At 37.2% G+C, this 17,398-nt stretch overlaps 1 protein-coding gene and 1 non-coding gene across 2 annotated transcripts in view; one reads left to right on the top strand and one right to left on the bottom strand.

The window, feature by feature from the left end:
* Positions 1 to 17,398, top strand: part of LOC142337924 (integrator complex subunit 3-like) — a 180,240-nt gene that overhangs the window by 23,431 nt on the left and 139,411 nt on the right. The window contains exons 7-11 of the mRNA XM_075387563.1: positions 2,144 to 2,277; positions 7,799 to 8,006; positions 8,380 to 8,467; positions 15,262 to 15,542; positions 16,030 to 16,213. Of these exons, the coding sequence (XP_075243678.1) occupies positions 2,144 to 2,277; positions 7,799 to 8,006; positions 8,380 to 8,467; positions 15,262 to 15,542; positions 16,030 to 16,213 (895 nt within the window). The remainder of the gene's footprint in view (positions 1 to 2,143; positions 2,278 to 7,798; positions 8,007 to 8,379; positions 8,468 to 15,261; positions 15,543 to 16,029; positions 16,214 to 17,398) is intronic.
* On the bottom strand, positions 7,347 to 7,417 carry Trnag-ucc (transfer RNA glycine (anticodon UCC)). Its single transcript has one exon. It is a non-coding gene; the product is annotated as a tRNA-Gly (tRNA).

The following is a 17,398-nucleotide window of genomic DNA, read 5'->3' as shown; positions in this document are numbered from 1 at the left end:
CTGTAATAAGAGGTCTTATTGGTTGCTAGTGAAAAAATAAATGAATCTAATCTATAGTGCAAGTGTCTGGGTAGTTGTTTTTAATGAGTTTGGCACTATTTGTTCTGACATTTGTTGTCTGATCTTTATATCTCATTAGGGACAGGTCTCATGGATTGATTATCAGTATTTTTTAAATCGTGTCAATTGTTTCATTTCGAAGCTAATGCTTTTTAAGCTAATACTTTAACGCGAACTAACTGTTTTCAAGTAATGTATTTTAATTTTTCGAGTTTTTGTTGTTCATTTTTGTTGTCTTCTCTTAGTCGCATTGAAGAACAATTTCACCTGTGCTTAAGATGCTCAACTTAAAATGAATTAATTGTTTCGGTTAAGTTTTTTGTCGTCTATGACGTTGTTTGTTTTTTATTTATTTTTTGAGTTATGTTTGTATTTGTTTACTTGTAGCTGTCCTGTCATTGAACCTCATTGATAATAGGTGTCATCTATTTGTAATTAGGGTTAATTTAACCCAAATAATTGTTCAGTTCCAGCTGCTGCTTCCTATGACTTTTACACTATTTGTTTTCGAAAACTATCAGCGATTTCTCGAGTTTTTTCCAAAGTGGGTTAAATTTGCTCTTCTCTTATCATTTAGTCTTAGTCATGACAGGCTGCTAATGAGGAAAAGTTTGGTCTAATTAGATTAGTTAGTACCAATCTTTTTTTATTGTAAATTTGACACTTGTTCAAAAAACAAAAGATGAATTTTTTTGTCTCGCTTTCGTTGTTTTTCTTGTGGTCCTATCGCTTTATCTCAGAAATGACAGTTTTTTATTGGTCTTCTAGTGCGGCGAAATTTTGTTTTATTGTAGCCCTATCACTTAGTCTCAAAAATAACAGCTTTTATTGGCCTTCTCGTGCAACAAAAATTTGGTGAATTTATTGGCTTTAACTTTTATCTCAGGTGTTCATTGACTGAGGTACCGTTTGTGTTTGAAGGGCATGCGATTTTCTGACTTTTGCCTTCATATGTAGTTGTTTTATTTCTTTCTCAGTCATGAGAAATGGTAGAAGGTATTTAATGAATTCTAAAGTTTAATATGATATGCTGTGGTAAAGGACTTTGGCATATGTTTATAAAGTATATCTTACTTAGACGCCACTGATTTTGAAAGATATTCTGATTTATGCCAATTTCATTACCTTTTGCTTCTTTTCTGCTTTGTCTTTCATTGATTCTCACAGGTTTATTGTATTGTTTACTCATTCCAGGGATGCGTAGAGTCAAAATTTTCCTAAAATTTGGTTAACTTTAGTTTTCCTGAAAACACTAAATCTTGGAAAAGCAGCTTTTGTAATTGCTTTCAGATATTTATTGGTTTAAAGATAAAGGTTCACGGCTTTTTTGACTGTCCTACTTTGATATTGGAATAAATATTTTTAAGTGTAAGATCTTCAGTCCATTCAATTTTTTATTGTAATTCATAAGTCACAATTTTTACATTTGACTCCTGATGTACCCGCTCTCTGTTGCCACTGAATGGTTTTTAATTTTTTTCACTCATTAAATTAGTCAATATAATGAACCTGGTCAAGGTCACAAGAACAGAATCAAAAGAAACGGGATAAAGCGACAAATCCGAGTCCTTAAGTCATAGTGCATTAGGTAATCATACTTCATTAGAGCGATTTATAGGTTGAGTTATTGTCAAGCTTAATAGCTTTCAGTTTAGAAGCTATATTAATTATAATTATAGAATTTAACAAACTGCTCACTAAATCAGAACACCTTTTCAGACGTTTATCTCTGTTTGGTGAATTCTTGTTTGGTGAAATACCAATACCATCTGAGTAAACTTGAGACCGCTAGAAAACGGGGTTGCGGGCAAAATCTATTAATGAATAGGAAATACGCTGAAGCTTCCGCTGAAATCGATTGCTGCTTGTTCGGACGAAGTTTGGTGTTTTCGACTGCCAACGATACGAAAAAAAAATCAAATAAAAGACTATCAAATGTTGTTTTTTCTTGTGGTCTTAATCTCAAAAATAATGACAGTTCTCATTGGCCTTCTAGTGCGGCCAAATTTAGTTTGTATTGTAGCCCTATCACTTAGTCTCAAAAGTAACAGTTCTTAAAACGACTAAAGCATTTTGTTTTTAGAGTGAATTCCACCCTCCACTGCAGCCGGCTATCAAACAGGGTGTCCACAATGCATTCCGTCTGCTGTTAGAGAAGAGAGTGTTGCCTTCACTCGCGCCCATCTTTGAGAGCAACAAACTCGACCCAGACCTCAAGTTAGATTCATGGCTGCTAGGTCAACAGATCGAAAACAGAAAAATTGGGACAATAGATCGAAAATTATTCTCTATTAGTATTGGTTGAAAATAAGCATTATTTGCATAATTACCACATAATTACCACATGGCCATGCCTTAGCGGCCCGTGGGACTTGATATGAATCTATCACAACCGAACAAAAAATCACAACAGAATATGTTATATGCTGTATAATAAATGAGCGCTCAAATCTGATTGGCCAATACGCAACTGGAACAATTTAATTTTCGATCTATTGTCCCAATTTTCGCTTTCGATCTGTTGGCATTCGATGTATTGTCCTAGCACCACTAGGACAATAGATTGTCAGACAGTATATCGAAAGCAAAACTTGGGGCAATGGATCGAAAATGAAATTATTTAATTTGCAGACTGGCCAATCACATTTAAGCTTTAACTTATAATACACCTATAACTAGTTTTGTGATAAATTGTTCGGTAGTGGTAGATTGATATCAACCACTACCGAACAATTTATCACATTTAACAATTTATCCCACGTGCCGCTAAGGCATTGGAAAGGTTGGCGACGGAGGGCCAGATGCGTTAACCTTATGTCGGATCTATTCTCTCCAACCACCCCCCCCCCCCCCCAAGCTTAATGGACATATAACTTTTACGGGATCTTTTCCGTTTGTGCCACCCCCCCCCCCCCCAGCTTAGTGGGTACATATTATTTAAACCCTCCAGACGCACGTGTCATATGTTTCCATGATGATTTACCGTGTAATGACACGTGCTCTGTAACTGCGGGGAGCATAACGTACTGGGGGGCACAAACGCAAAAGATCCCTTTTACGCCCCCTCCCACCCAGACGATTATGCTAATTTTTTACATATAGCAACACATAAATTGTAATGGGGGGTGTAAAAACACCGGGGGGAGGCAAAATAGATCCCTTATGTCGGCTCGCAAATAACGTTTAATATCAGCCAATGAGAATAGAAATCTTCTATATATTAATTCAGTGTCGACATAAAAGGCAGCATGTTTAAGCTCCTAATCTTTACATCTTTACATTTTTTAACAGCCCCTAAACATGCTCTTCGGCAAAAAGCGACTGGCAACAGTCGGATTCGAACCGGGGTCTGTGAGTTAAGAGGCAGAAGCGCAATGAATTGAGCTAAGAAACAGATGAGCCGCGTATTTATCAGGATTTTTGTCCGTTAACGTCGCATGCGTTTCTACTTTCTCCAGTTCCCTCCTTTTTTCAAAAATTTTTGTGCTCTGTATTTCTCCTGTACATATCTATCTTCTATCTACATGTTAAAAGTAATTGGAATACCTATACCACCATGTTTAAGCTCCTAATCTTCACATGTTTTAAGGCCGAAAACTTGACCTTGCCAAAAAGTTAATGAACGGAAAGTTACCTATGCCGTAAAGGTCAATGACTGAATAGTGGATGTAAAAATGGGTCATTGTTTGAAAAGCTGCGTATGACCGAAAAGCTGCCACTGTCAAAAAGTCAATGACCGAAAAGTTACTTATGCAATAAAGGTCAATGACTGGATATCCGCGGAGGTAAAAATAGGAATTTTTAGGCTGCATGTTTGCGTGACCGATTTTTAGACAGTCTTTTGCTTCATTTGTTTTCAGTTTCGCTTGATCTCAGTATCATAAAACTTTTGAACAACTAAATTTTAATTAACTGAATCATGTGTTGCCGGTTTTTTTAGATCAAATGAAAAGTTAGACTGTTAAGAATTTATGCTGTTTTTCTTCTTTACTTTTGAAGGAAGATCTTTCCACTTTCGTTTCTTTCTTTCTTTGCTCCTTCTTTTTCTTTTTATTGTCTCTTTCATGTGTTTGTTTTGGTTATGTTTCTTTTGCTCCTTTTTTTGCTTTTTATCTTCCCTTTCTCTTTCTTTTCTTTTTTCCTATCTTTATCACTCCTTTTCTCTTGCTTTTCTCTTTTCTTTCGTTCTGTTCTGTCTTTTTTCTTTTCTCTCTTTCTTTTCTCTCTTTTTCTGTTCCTTTCTGCCTTTCTTTTCTCTCTTTATACTCTTTCTTTTCTCGTTTTAGTTCCTCCCTTCCGTTCGCTTTTTCATTTTTTCCTCTTTCCTTTCTGTAATTTTTTTTCTTGCTTTTCTTTTTCTGCCATAAAGTTCAATGACTGAGTAGTCGCGGATGTTAAAATAGGTCATTGACCGAGAAGCTGCCTTTGACCAAAAAGCTGCCATTGCAAAAAAGTCAATTACCGAAAAGCTACCTATGCCATAAATTTCAATGCTTGAATTGCCGCGGATGGAAAAATGTCATTGACCGTAAATCTTCCTTTGACCGATAAATTACTTGTGCCAAAAGGGTCACCGACCGCAAAACTGAGGTTTCAAAAATTGGTCAACGACTGAGAACCTGCTAAAAAAGGAGTCAATCACCGGAAAAAATACTACACAAAAATAGTACTTGACATGTACTCATGCATCACGGATAGTGACAGAATGAAGTTTTTCTAAGTAAAGGTCAATTATCGAAGATGCAAAATTGTCCATTTATGAATTTAAAATGGCTGGATAGTAATTTGGCGGGCACGTGTTTTTGTGTTATGTTTTCAAATTCAATTTTGTAAGCAAAATGTTTGCGTAACGGATTTGATTTTTTCAACAATCATCAATTGTTTTCTTTTTTGCTTGATCTCGTTCTCAAAAAAGTTTTGAGCAACTGATGTTTAGTTAACTGATTTCTTTGTTGCCCGTTTTTTCAAGATCAAAAGAAAAGTTAGCCTGCGAAGAGTTATTTCATTTTTTAACTCATGTCTTTTCTCTTTTTTTATTCTTTTTGTGCTCCTTTCTCTCCTTCTTTTCTCGTTTTTTCTTTCTTGTTTATCTTAATTTTCTTTCTTTTGTGTGTTTTTTTGTCGTTCGTTTCTTTCTTTTCTATCTTTCCTTTTTTCTGTGTTTTTCTCCTTTTCTCTCTCTCTCTCTCCTGTCGTTGTTTTCTGTCTTTTCTCTTTTGTTTCTTTCTCTCCTCTTATTTTTCTGTTCCTTTCTGCTTTTCTTTTCTCTTTTTTTACTTTTTGCCTTTCGTTTTGATTTTTGCTGTTTTTCTTTTCTCTTTCCTTTCTGTATTTTTTCTTGCTTTTCTCTTTCTGTTCGCTTCTCTTTCATTTGTGTTTTTTCTGTCTTCGCTCTATTTCGGTTTTCTCTTTTGTGCCCTTTTTCTCTCCTTTTTCTCTCTTTCTGTTCTGTATTTCTCTCCGGTCTTTCCTCTTTCTTTTGTCTTTTTTTCCGGTCTTTTTCTTTCGCCTTTCTATCTCATTTTTTTTTACATTTCGTTCCTGTCTCCAGTTTGTCGTTCTTTCCTGTTTCCTTTCTGTTTTTCTTTTCTGTCTTGCTTTGCTTTTTTTTCCTGCTTTTCTTTTTGCTTTGTTTTCTCTTTCCTTTCTGTTCTTATTTTTCTGACTTTCTTTTTTCTCGTCCTTTTTCTCTCTTTTGTTCCTCTTTAGCTTCTTTTTATTTTCTCGTTTGTCTTTTGTTTGTCTTTCTTTTCTCATTTATTTCTGTTCGTCTTTTCTGCCTCTATTTTATATTATTTTGTGTTTCTCCTGTCTCTTCTCTCTTTCTCTCTCTTTCGTTTTTCTTTGTTTAGTGTTTTTTCTTCTGTCGTTCTCAATGGTTTTTCTCTTTGTTCCTCTCTTTCATTTCTCTTTTTAGCTTGTCGTTCTTTCTTGTTTCCTTTCTACATCTTATCAGTCTTGCTATGCTCTTCCGTCTCTGCGTTTCTTTTCTCTTTATCTTATCTTCCTTCGTTATTTTTGTCTGCCTTTCTTTCTTTCTCATCCTTTTTCTTTTGTTCGTCTTTAGCTTATCGCTTTTTTTCTCGCTTGTTTTTTTGTCTTTTTTTCTCTCTTGATTTCTCTCTTTTCGCTTTCTTTTCTCCCTTTCCTGTCTTTCCATTCTCTCTTTTTTCTCTTTCTTTTAACTCTTTTCTTTTTCTTCTTTTCTCATTTGTTTCTTTCTTTCTTTCCTTTCTGCCATTTTTCTCGCTTTCTCTCCCCTGTTTTTCTCTCTTACTTCCCTCCTGCTTTTCTCTTTTCTTTTTTGCTTTTCTGTCTTTTGACTCTTTCTTTTCTATCTTTGCTTTCTCGATTTCTTTTCTCTCTTCCTTTTCTGTCCATATTTCTTTTCTTTTCCCTCCTATGTTTCTCTTTCTTTTTCCTTGCTATTTTTTGTGTTTGTTTTTCTTTTCTCTATTTCATTTGTCTTTTCTCTCTATATTGTCTCTTTCGTCTCTCCATCTTTTCTCTCTATTTTGTCTTTTTTCTGTTTTTTTTTGCTCGTTTTCTCTTGCTTTTCTCTCTTTCCCTTTCTTTTCTGTCTTCTCTTTCTTTTGTTTTTTTCTGTCTTTCTTTTCTCTGTTTTTCTTCTGCTGTTTTGCTGCTCTTTCTTTTTTATCTGTCTTTCTTTTGACTTCTGTCTCGTTTCGCCCTTTCGTTTCTTTCTTTTCTCAATCCTTTCTGTCTTTCTTCTGTTTTCTCTCCCTCCTTTTTTACGCTCCTTAAAAGTGTAACCTAACGTTATACATGCGTTACGCTAGGACACCATGTAGAATATAGTTTTCTCTCCTTAAGTCGAATATAGTTATCGTTTCTATAGGACACCATGTAGAATTTAGTTATCGCTCCTTAAGTAGAATATAGTTATCGCGCCTAGTCCTAGCGCTCCTTAATTATGCGAGTCAGCAAAGCCAAAAAAGTTGAACACAAAATTGCGTGTACTTGGGGGTATTATACTAAACCAACGTAATAACTATGGCTGTTGAACGAGGGACATGTGTTCCAGCCCGAGGTGGTACGAAAAAAAAAATGAATTTTGAAACGTTTATTTTTCAAATGATCTTGTTATGCTTTTGCGGGCCTGCTAGTTAATTTAATTTTGCGGTCTACTGTCCCAGTTTTTCGGATTTTGATTTATTGTTTTTTGATCAATTGTCCGATCCCCTGATTAGAGACCACATAAACGTATTATATGGTGCACAAGTAGTGTGATCTAACCGTATTTTTCTTACAAAAAGAAATACTTTTGCATCGTACGGGAATCGAACCCATGTCAACAGCTTGGAAGGCTGCTATGCTACCACTACACAAACGATGCTTTGAGATGTATTACGTGAGCCTTGGGAGTTAAAATTTAATGTGAGGGGCAAGCAGGATGGATTTCAATTTGATTTAGATCTTAAAGTGCGTGGCGGCTTAGACAAATTTTAAAATCAATGTTCGTTCAAAAATGTGACGTGCATCATGACACTATAGTCTCGAAACAAGGTTCCAGAAAATTCTACGTTACTTGATATTCTTGAAGATAGGACTGCTCACGAATAAGTTATATCTGCTCACGAACGAAACAACCAAACAAAATTCTGAGTATGATAATTTACGACAGGTACCCGAAATAAGTCAATCTAAAATCTAAATAACAATTACACCTATCAACAACCAGTTTAATTTTTCATTGTACCTGTTTGTGTGCTTTTAGACATCTGGTCAAGCTAAACTTCGGTGATTTTTTGGACCCAAGTGGTGCAATTGGGCCTTCTCCTGCTTCCCTCCCGGGCCCACCAATGGCAGGGTCAGCCATGGTGTTGCCCCCTCCCCCTCCCCCTGTGGAAGCAGCACAGGTCACGGAGGCTCTACTGAGGGAACAGGAACTATCATCGCCAGTTAACAATGGCAACAGCATAGAGGTTGCTTGAACTATGATTGTTTTTTGAGGTTATAGATTAAGAGAAAATAGTCGTACCTCGATTTGGAGCTGGTTTCTTCATTTGTATTTAAAAAAAAACAATTTAGATCTGTTCTGTTTGTGCCCCCAAGCTCAGTGGGTGCTAATTTTTGGATCTATTCTGCCCCTCCCGGTGTTTTTTATGCTCCCCAATTGCCAATTGTGAGTTGTTATATAGCACGGTACTATTTTAAAAGACACGTGCCGTGGGGGTTGCCAGTTTATGCCCAATAAGCTGGTAATCAGGGGGGGGGGTGGGGGGGAGGTTGAGGGGGCAGATCCCGATATTCACGTCTGTTTTGACCGGTTAATTAGTGTAAGTTTTGGTGCTTTAGGTGCCCTCATCTGCAGGGGGAGTTGGTGCCAACAGTAGCAGCAATAGTTCTAGAAGTTACGACAGTGGCTTGGACTCTGGAGGCGAAGGTCAGTTTTGTTGAGCATGATTGAAGTAAAAATTGTTTATATCTGGAGAGCATTATTGCGTCGTTCCGTTTTTTTAGAAGAAAATTCGAGATATTTGAATTGTATTGGTGGGCTGTCTTTTTTAATAGCCGCCCTCATCTTCTCAGCCGGCTATTATTGCGCTCGTATTTTTTTTTACTTCGTCAAACTTTTTTTCGCTTTACCATTTTGCCGCTTTTTCGACATTTTGCGTGAAATCTTTTTGACTTCTCTAGGCTAGTTTCTCTCTTCTCTCATTCTGCTAAAAGTGAATTTGAACATCAGTTGCTAAGCAAAGCAATTCAAAATGAACAGAGTCGGTATAAAAAATTGAAGTCAGAAATAGAAACGGGATAAACCCATAAAGCCCAATTTTAGATGCCCGCTATTTGAACGTCGTTCCTATAAGTCTTAGTTACCACCTCTAATGCTTATTGGTGTTGATAGTAGCCCCTGTAGCCTCTCTTTAAGAAACAGAAGTATGCTCAACTACGAAATGCCATCAAAATAAATCGGACTTAAAAAATATTTTTGTACAAAAATCTTTTTTTTTTCAATATATTCTATTCGTTCAATCCCAATCATGCTTATTGGAATCAACGGCGGCTATTTTCCGGCAATCTGCCTGGTATGTTTATAGCTGCGAAGCTGTTAATTGAGCGGAGCTATATTGCGGTGCTCTTGGTTTTTTTTACAATTCAAAGAATTTGAATTGTATTGGGGCGCTGTCTTTTTCAAGATCTGTTCACACATTTTCATGATTTTCGAAGTCAAATTGGAGTAGTGATTTTGGTCACGCCGAAACAGGAAGTGGAGCGAAAAAGCGAGTGGTTTTGCGACGTGAAATTTTTTCGCTCTAAATTTAAGGTATAGTGAGAAAACCGTGTTGGAACAAAATTTCGCCTTCTCGCTAGTGGTTTTTTGTTCACATGCGGCAATTTCACTTTGATTTTTACTGTTTTTTCTATTTTTTTGTCGGATTTTTTTCTAAATGGTTTTTCCAGTTCCCTTGTAGTCCGTTCTAGGTCAATTTTTTTGGCCAATGAAAATTCTTTGAATTGTACGTCAGGACTTGTCCTACAATGTTTTTTTTTGATTCGTCATCTGATGCTGTTTTTCGTTTTAATTTTGTTCACACAGCAAAGCTGAAAAAGTCAAATTTTCTAAATCACTTCTTCCTCTCACTAACAGCGCTTGCGCGCGTGACGTCATTTCCCATTCTCTCTCCTGCAAAGGTTTTAAGTTCATTTGCGTGATTAGATTTTGATCATGGGTGACTTACCACACTCAATAAAATGACTTTTGCACTTTAAAACCTAAGTTTAATTTGAATTAGTTGAAGGTCTAAGGAACTCATATGTTCAGTAAAGGTCTCCAATAAAAGGCTTCTGTGGAATGAATTCTAACAAGCTTTATTAATTTATCGCTAAATTTGTTTACCTTTTTTTGAGCGGCGTCAATTTTTTCAATTTAATCTGTATCTGTTTCTATCCATATTATACGTCACGCAAGTCTATTCTTTGGCAGCTATTCCGGCAATCTGCCGGCTATGTTTTCATTGGGAAGTGCTATTTGTTCACGTGGCTCAAAGCGAAAGTGAGTAAAATTATCGTGGGAACTAATTTTGTTGATTGAGAGAAAATTTTTGTCCATGAGCTCCGTTGAATGACTTTGAATAGTTTTTTCGATAGGAAAATGCATAAAGGTAACCGTTTTTGTTCATTTAGCTAAATTTCATGCTGGTAATTTGCGATTTCCCATAGAAAAAAGTTTTTGATCGTAGCTTCAGTATCATTTAGCATCCGCAGTTGATAAAAAAAGGCTTTTTGAGAGCCCGATAATGGATTTCAAGAGCAAAATTGGCTCGTATTTCTCAATTTTGTGATAATTTTTGGCTTTTTTCCGGTTCCAATAAATTTTTCATTGTTGCCGCTTTGTGCTTACTTCCATGTGATAATTGTATATGGTAAGGAATTTTTATTAGCTCATCCGATCCGTCCCTTTATTTTTGATATAACGTTAAGTAAATTACTGGCAAGAATTCTTCTGTCAAGTTTTTGTTTTGTTTTTGGCTATTGCTGAAGTTTGCCATGCTACCACCACACGATCGTGGCCACGTGTTGGGTCTATAGCTCAAAACGTTCCTTTCCCAAAATTTTTTTCATAGGAAGGAAACAGTTACTATGAACTATGTAAGCAGAGAAGTTTCTTATTAATAGCCGCCGTCAGCCTCTCACCGGCTATTATTTATGGCTTCTCCTTTTTACGATTTGAACAAAAGTTATGGTGATCTATTTTTTAAATCAGTGACTTCTCTTGTCACAGGATGCAAAATCAAATGCCGCAAGTGAAAATGCCGCCGGCTGCTGTTGTAGTAGCTGTCGCACAGAGCTGCAATTTGCTTGTAATTTTGGCGGCTTATTGCGGGGTTCGCTTTTTTAACTGGCGCTTATTGGCGCTTACTGGGTCGCTTATTGGCGCTTTTTTAACTGGTTTCGGTTCCTTAGTTGCCTTTGCATAATAATTCAAATAGATATTAGCACTGTGACTGCCTATCCGTAACCTGCTTTTGCGGCAAACTTTCTGCATCTCCGCCATGGTGGGTGACATTCGGCATCTGGGTTAGTGGGGCTGGAGGGTCATCGTCAACATCAGTGGAAAGCGGCAAGGAAGGCGGATGTTTCTGTGCGGTGTGGTCTTGTTAGACTGATTGTACTAATTCCAGCCAGTTAGCTACCTCTACGGTATTTTCCACAAGTCAATCACTTCTAGATCCGTGGTATCCTTACTGCTGTTGAAAATGTAATTTACATCATGCGGGGCTACTTCACATTTGGGACAGAGGTTATAAACATTGCTCTAAATCCTACTCAAGGAAGAGTTCAGCAGGGGCAGTATCCAGTTCTCGGCGGTGCCGACTGAATACATGCAATTAGTGGCAACGTTTGTTCTTATTCTGCTGTCTTTGGTAGAAGAATGTCTAGTTGCTTGCTGACTTTGTTCAGCTGAGTATAGACCTCGTGCGATTAAATGCTTTTGAGCCATTTTTGTATTCTTTGAGATTAAGTATCTTTTAGTATCGGCCTCATGGTAAGGTTGGTTTGTGATCGGCATGGTGGCTCTATTAACTGCCGGTCAGAAGTTGCTGCGCTAGCATTTCTGAGCTTTAACGGGCACAATTTTAGTCTCACTGTGTAAGTCCTTGATGTCAAACCTTTTTGCACAACCAGTATTTGGGTGAAGAGCAATGGTTTTGTTGTGCTTGGAGGTGGTTCCAATTTGTAAAGGTGATTTTGGAAGCCCAAATCGGACCGTATTTCAGGACTCTCCGATCGATAGCTTTGTAAGTCACTGGGAGTGCTTCTTTTGTGCCGCTCCAGTCGCTTCCTGCAGTCATTTTCATTATTATTGCATTTCGTAGTTTCTCTTTGGTGCTCCTTGCATGTTCTCCAAAATTGAGCATACTATCAAAGATGACACCATGTACTTTGATTTTGGACTTTACTGGTATTGGTGAATGGTAGATAATGAAGAGTGGGTCAAACTTGGCCTCCTTGCTCAAGGCTCTGAACATGGTGGAACTTTATATAATTGTTTAGGTCAATATGCTGAACGGAGAGAGTTGTTTTTGTTCTTGCAGTATTATAAGAGAGCGAGTAAAGTGAGTCAAAAGATTTTCTCAAAGCTGGCAGTACTCTTTGACCGATTGCGGCTTTTTCAATGCATCTTTTTATGTTTTATTTCTCATTTTTTCAACTAAAGGTTTTTGTTTCATCTGTTTTGGCTGATAATATCTTCAACTCTTTTTCCCATTTTCCACTGTAGAAATGTTTAGCACTTTTTATCGTCTTCTTAAATTTTTTCATAGCAAATGGGGTGTTTTTATAGTTCAGCTTAGTTTTTTGTTTGTTTGGTTGTAGTTTGATTTGATTAATATTGATTGTGATTTCCATTCTTTTAAGAAAATGGAGTAATTTCATTTAAGTTTTGGCTCATTTTCGTGTTTTTTTTTAAAAGAATTTCTGAATTTTCTGACTCTGAGCTTTTTGCCGGAGTGCAATGGATGCCATGTCAACATCTTGGATGTTAGTTAGGATCTTTCGAGTTGATTAGGATCTTGACTATCTCAAGTATGGCTTTAGTCTCCCATGTGCGTCTGCAGTAGCAGGATAGATTTGATTTAGTTGATGGTCTGCATAGCAATTAGAAACATTGCATCATTTATATGAGAAATTGGAATAATGATTCGAAAGTGACATCATAGGCATGCATTTACGATTTCTTAATTGCTCTCAGAGTCAGAAGCAATTATTGTTCTTTTATTTTTACTATCAAATTACGTAAGCAATTTTTGGCGATATGGATTCCATTGATTAGGAGAAAAATCATTGATTTTCACAAACTAATGACGATCTTGGCGATATTTTAAAGATAATTTAAAAGCTTTTGCTCTTCATGTTTGAGTACCTAACTTTGGGCAGATGTACAGATATCAATATCAACTTAGCATTTCTTTGGATTCTGTTTTTTATGAATGTCTGCGTAGCCATAGCGAGGATTTTAACTTCATCGCGATTTTTAATATTACAGATATCAATATCAACTTGGTATTACTATAGTTCCTGTTTTTTAAATGAATATCCGCATAGCCACAGCGAGGATGATGAGAACTTCATCATGGTTTTAATAGCTCTCAAACGATGTTTGTAGCAATTATGTTAGTCCTGCGGTCTTTCTGTGCGATTTTTTGCTTGACCGAATTTTCGTCTGACCCATTTGACTTCCCAAAAACATGATAAGCGGGTAACACGGGGAGGGCATTAAGGTCTCGTAGAGCCTTACCAGTCTCTGCAAATGCGATTCATCAAAACTGTTTTGAGAGACAATTTTTTGGTGAGAAGGGTAGTTCTTAATTTTAAAAGTTTGACACCCCTGGCCTCCCCCACCTTATCACTTCCCCATTACACCCTCCTCCACGTGGTGGTTTGGACCCCTCTGTCGTCCAGTGCTCCCTACCTGCCCCCCCCCCCCCCCCCGTGCTAGCATTTTTAAGCCCCAGCTGGATACTTCTGAAACCAAGCGCTCGCCGGTCTTTTGAGAGAAAGCCGCCCAAAGTTAGCCGATTATGTTTTTAACAATCAGAATGATGCCATTTGATAGTTCTCGGTTTTAAAGGATTGATCCGCTCGTCTAGATACCGATGGCATGTTTAATTGCTCTCAAACAAAGTTAGTAGCAATTATAATAGTGCTGCGGGCTTTTGTGATCCTTTGCTTGACCGACACTTTTTGACTCTTCGTCCTCAACAACGGGATAAACTGGTAACGCCCAAAGGGCACTAAGTTCTTTTAGAGCCTTTCGAGTTACTAGACTGCGGAGGTATGCGATCCATCAAAACCGTTTCGAAGTGAAGGCGTTTCTTAGAGTTTGACCCCCATCCCTGCACTTCATCCCCCCTATCCCCACCCACTGCCCATCGTTCCACGAAAAGCCCAGCCCACTCCACCAAACACCCGTGCCGCATTATTCCCACACCACTTCAATCATGCTAAAGCTAGTCTTGCTTAGCCGTAGCTTGCTAAAAATGAAGCCAACCGCTTAATTTAGGGATCATCACTCTATTTTGGGGTTAATGTCTGGTAATCTGCTCGCTTTCGTTTTAATCTATTCGGGTTTTGGATCTTTGAAGTGTGTGCCTCCTAGCTTAGTGAGTGAATGTTATTTGCACCCCCCCCCCAGACGCCGGTGCAATTATTTTACATAATGATTTACTATGTAGTGACACGTGCTCTGTCTCTGTAACGGTGTATAATGTACTTCATAACGTGATTCTTGTGCATCTTTTAAGTATCTCTCGGTCTCAATATTAAGAAATTGAAGGCAGTTAATTAGCGCCCGCTGTTGGAGCATTGAAACTTTGATTCATGCCACCGTGCTTAAACAAACGACTAAAGTGCTGTACCTTTTATGATTTAATCAGTCAGTTCTTTTCACAGGTTGTGGAGTTATATACCGCATGTGAAATTTGGTCTTTTGGTTACTGCACAAATGGAGTGCACCTTGTTCACATCATTGTTTTGGGAGAGAACAAGGAAAGTAGGTGTTTTTAGGTTTTTTTTTGCTAAGTGAGGTTCTTTTTAGTTGGCCGGGCGGTTAGAAAGCAGTTTTTAGTTTTAACTCTTTAGGGCCAAATATGCTTTTCGTCTCAAATAAGCTCTGACGTCATTGTATCTTTCGGACCATTATTGATCATTTTAAGCATTTTTAGACAGTAGGATGAAATTTTTAACCATTTATTGTCATTTTGCCGTTTTGCATTCTTTAGCTGTTTTCGGTCGTTTTCAAAGTTCTCACCATCTACTGGGAGTTTTTCTGGGTCGTAGTAAGCTTTTCTAGTGCTTTCTTTCTTGATTAGTTGTTTTGGAATCAGTTTTATATCCTTTTTGTTTAAGAAATTTGATTAATTATCAAATTTTGGCCTATTTATGTCTATTTTCGGAAATGTCTCCTCAGTTTTTTTTCTGTTTTCGTTTGCTTTTCAGAACAGTTCTTGATGCACAGTTGTTTTTGATATCTATTCTTCGGGATAAGTTACTAGTAGCGGATACATTGATGTGACAGGTTTGAATGAAATAAGTGAAGTAAATTTGTTTTTTTTAGGTAATTTTTGCTTTTTTCTTTTTTTGGGCTGTTTTTTTGTTGTTTAATGTCCTGAATTTTGTTGGTAATCTTGGGGTTAAACACAGACGGTATTAAAGACATTTGATTCTTTTCAGGTATCAAAGAAGATTTCAGCTCAGACGATGAGGTCAATGAAGCTGCAGAAACTGCTGTCAAGGTGGAGGAAGATGACGATGATTGTTACGAAGAAGACGATCCGGAAGAGCTGAGGCCTCCACCTGTCATTTTGGACGACGATGATCAACAACAGCAGCAAAGTGTCCACTCCCGTAAAACAAGTGCAAGTCGCCATGCTGTGGGATCCAGTGGGTCGTCGTTGTCAAGTTCTGCAGGACATAAGAGGGCAAAACTGAATTTCGGCAACAATCATGCTGTGGTGAGTTTGAGTGCTCCATCCGAAAAATTCTCTGCTTTGTTTTGAAAAATTGAATGACATGAGAAATAAGCGTTGATGATTTAAAAATGCATGTGCCAGTTGGAATTGTTATATAATTACGCTTCGATAGATGTAGATATTCTTAAGCCGTTCTATAACAGACCATCAGAAATTAGAGAAGATTGTGCCGAAGGTTGCAAGATCTTGTAAGATAACCGTCCGATTATGACTGGGGTTTTACGAAATTGTAGTTTTTACTGTAACAATGACATGATAATGTAGAATCAAGATAATGTAGAATCAAGTTAGACTTCTTTCATTTCAACTCTTGATTGATACTGGACTTTCTCTTATTAAGTGTGGAATTATATTTTATCATATTGAACTCGTCCGCTCAGTAAATAGAGCTCAAAGACTGTCACAAAGAGCAGTCTTTCACTTCTCATAAAGAAATTTAACGACATTCAAAGCAGAAATTTTTTTATAGAATTCAAACAATCGAGATACCAAACAGACTCTCCGCCAAACACCTGTTCCAGCCAGTACAGCTATAAATTATAGTGGAGTGAGGGATGTGAGAGAACTGATTGTGTACCCCATTATAGACAAATTGGAGAGAGAGGATATTACAAAGTATTACCCGCAACTTCATCCCGACATGCTGGAGCACGGTTGGGATATTTTCAACGATTGCCCCCTTTGCAAATTCACTTTAGTTCCGCTCTATCGTATTTGTTTAGAAAGAGTTATTTATAGTGTGGAATCTAATGACTTATTGTCCCGCTTGCCCGAAAAACACGCTAGCCCAAGTTTTCACGCTAGCCCGAAAAACACGCTTTGTTAAAAGTGAGAGCATATATATTTGAAGCAAAGTTGAACTAAATTAGCCGAGTGTAACTCGTTTCCACACACGCTCACAACTCTAAAACAACTGACAAAATCGGGTAATTAATACTGGGGTTTTCGGACATTGGCCACCTAATGGGGGGGGGCTATTTTTTAATAGAATTTGCGCGAGCGATTTATTAAACAATCGGAGACGACTAATAACTTTTCACGAATGCTGGTATGAAAGAAGGTATAATTCTAAATGGAGCCCAATTTAGAGAATTTGAATTAAGCTAAAAATGTTTATGAACTGAGCTCTTTAGATAGTGGGATTTTTGCCGTTGATTTGTCTTCGCTCCGTTTGATAACCCCCCTCAGCTTCTTAGCCGGCTATTATAGTGCTCCTTTTTTGCAATCCAAAGAATTTAGAGTGGTTTTCGTTCATGCATTTTTCTGAGAGAGCGAGAAAAGTAGGTGTGAAAACTTTCCAACGCAGATTTTTTAGTTTTTGTTTAATTTTATTAGATAACAGTGTTTTTCGCAATTATTTAAACTAGTATTAGTGCGCTCGGAGGTCTTTTTGATCATCTGATTAAAATATGCGACTTTTAGGCGATATTTCGAGCTATTTTTGTCATTATGTCCTGTTGGATGCTTTTTAGCAGTTTCGTAAGCACCTTTACATTTTCATAGCATCTCAGATATTTTTGGTTGAATTTAGTTTTTTTAGTTGTTTAGTTGGTCTTTGATATGATAGATTTTAATTTTTGTTTGTGTTTGCTAAAAAAAATAGGTTAATCTTAATCAAACTTTCTGCCCATTTTCGTCTACTTTTTGAAGTTTCTCGCCTGAATAGAGCTTTTAGTAATAGTTTTTCTTATTAATAGCCGCGAAGCGATATCTGAGGCTATTATTAATAGCCGCGAAGCGATAGCTGAGGCTATTATTAATAGCCGCGAAGCGATAGCTGAGACTATTATTGGCCTTCTCTTGGTTTTTTTTTATTTATTTCGTCATGATTTCTTACG

The sequence above is a fragment of the Convolutriloba macropyga genome, chromosome 4 (genome assembly GCF_964194025.1).
Source record: "Convolutriloba macropyga chromosome 4, txConMacr16.3, whole genome shotgun sequence".
NCBI lineage: Eukaryota > Metazoa > Xenacoelomorpha > Acoela > Convolutidae > Convolutriloba > Convolutriloba macropyga.
The sequence above is the reverse complement of the archived record's forward strand: the minus strand, read 5'-3'. Positions and strand labels throughout refer to the sequence as shown.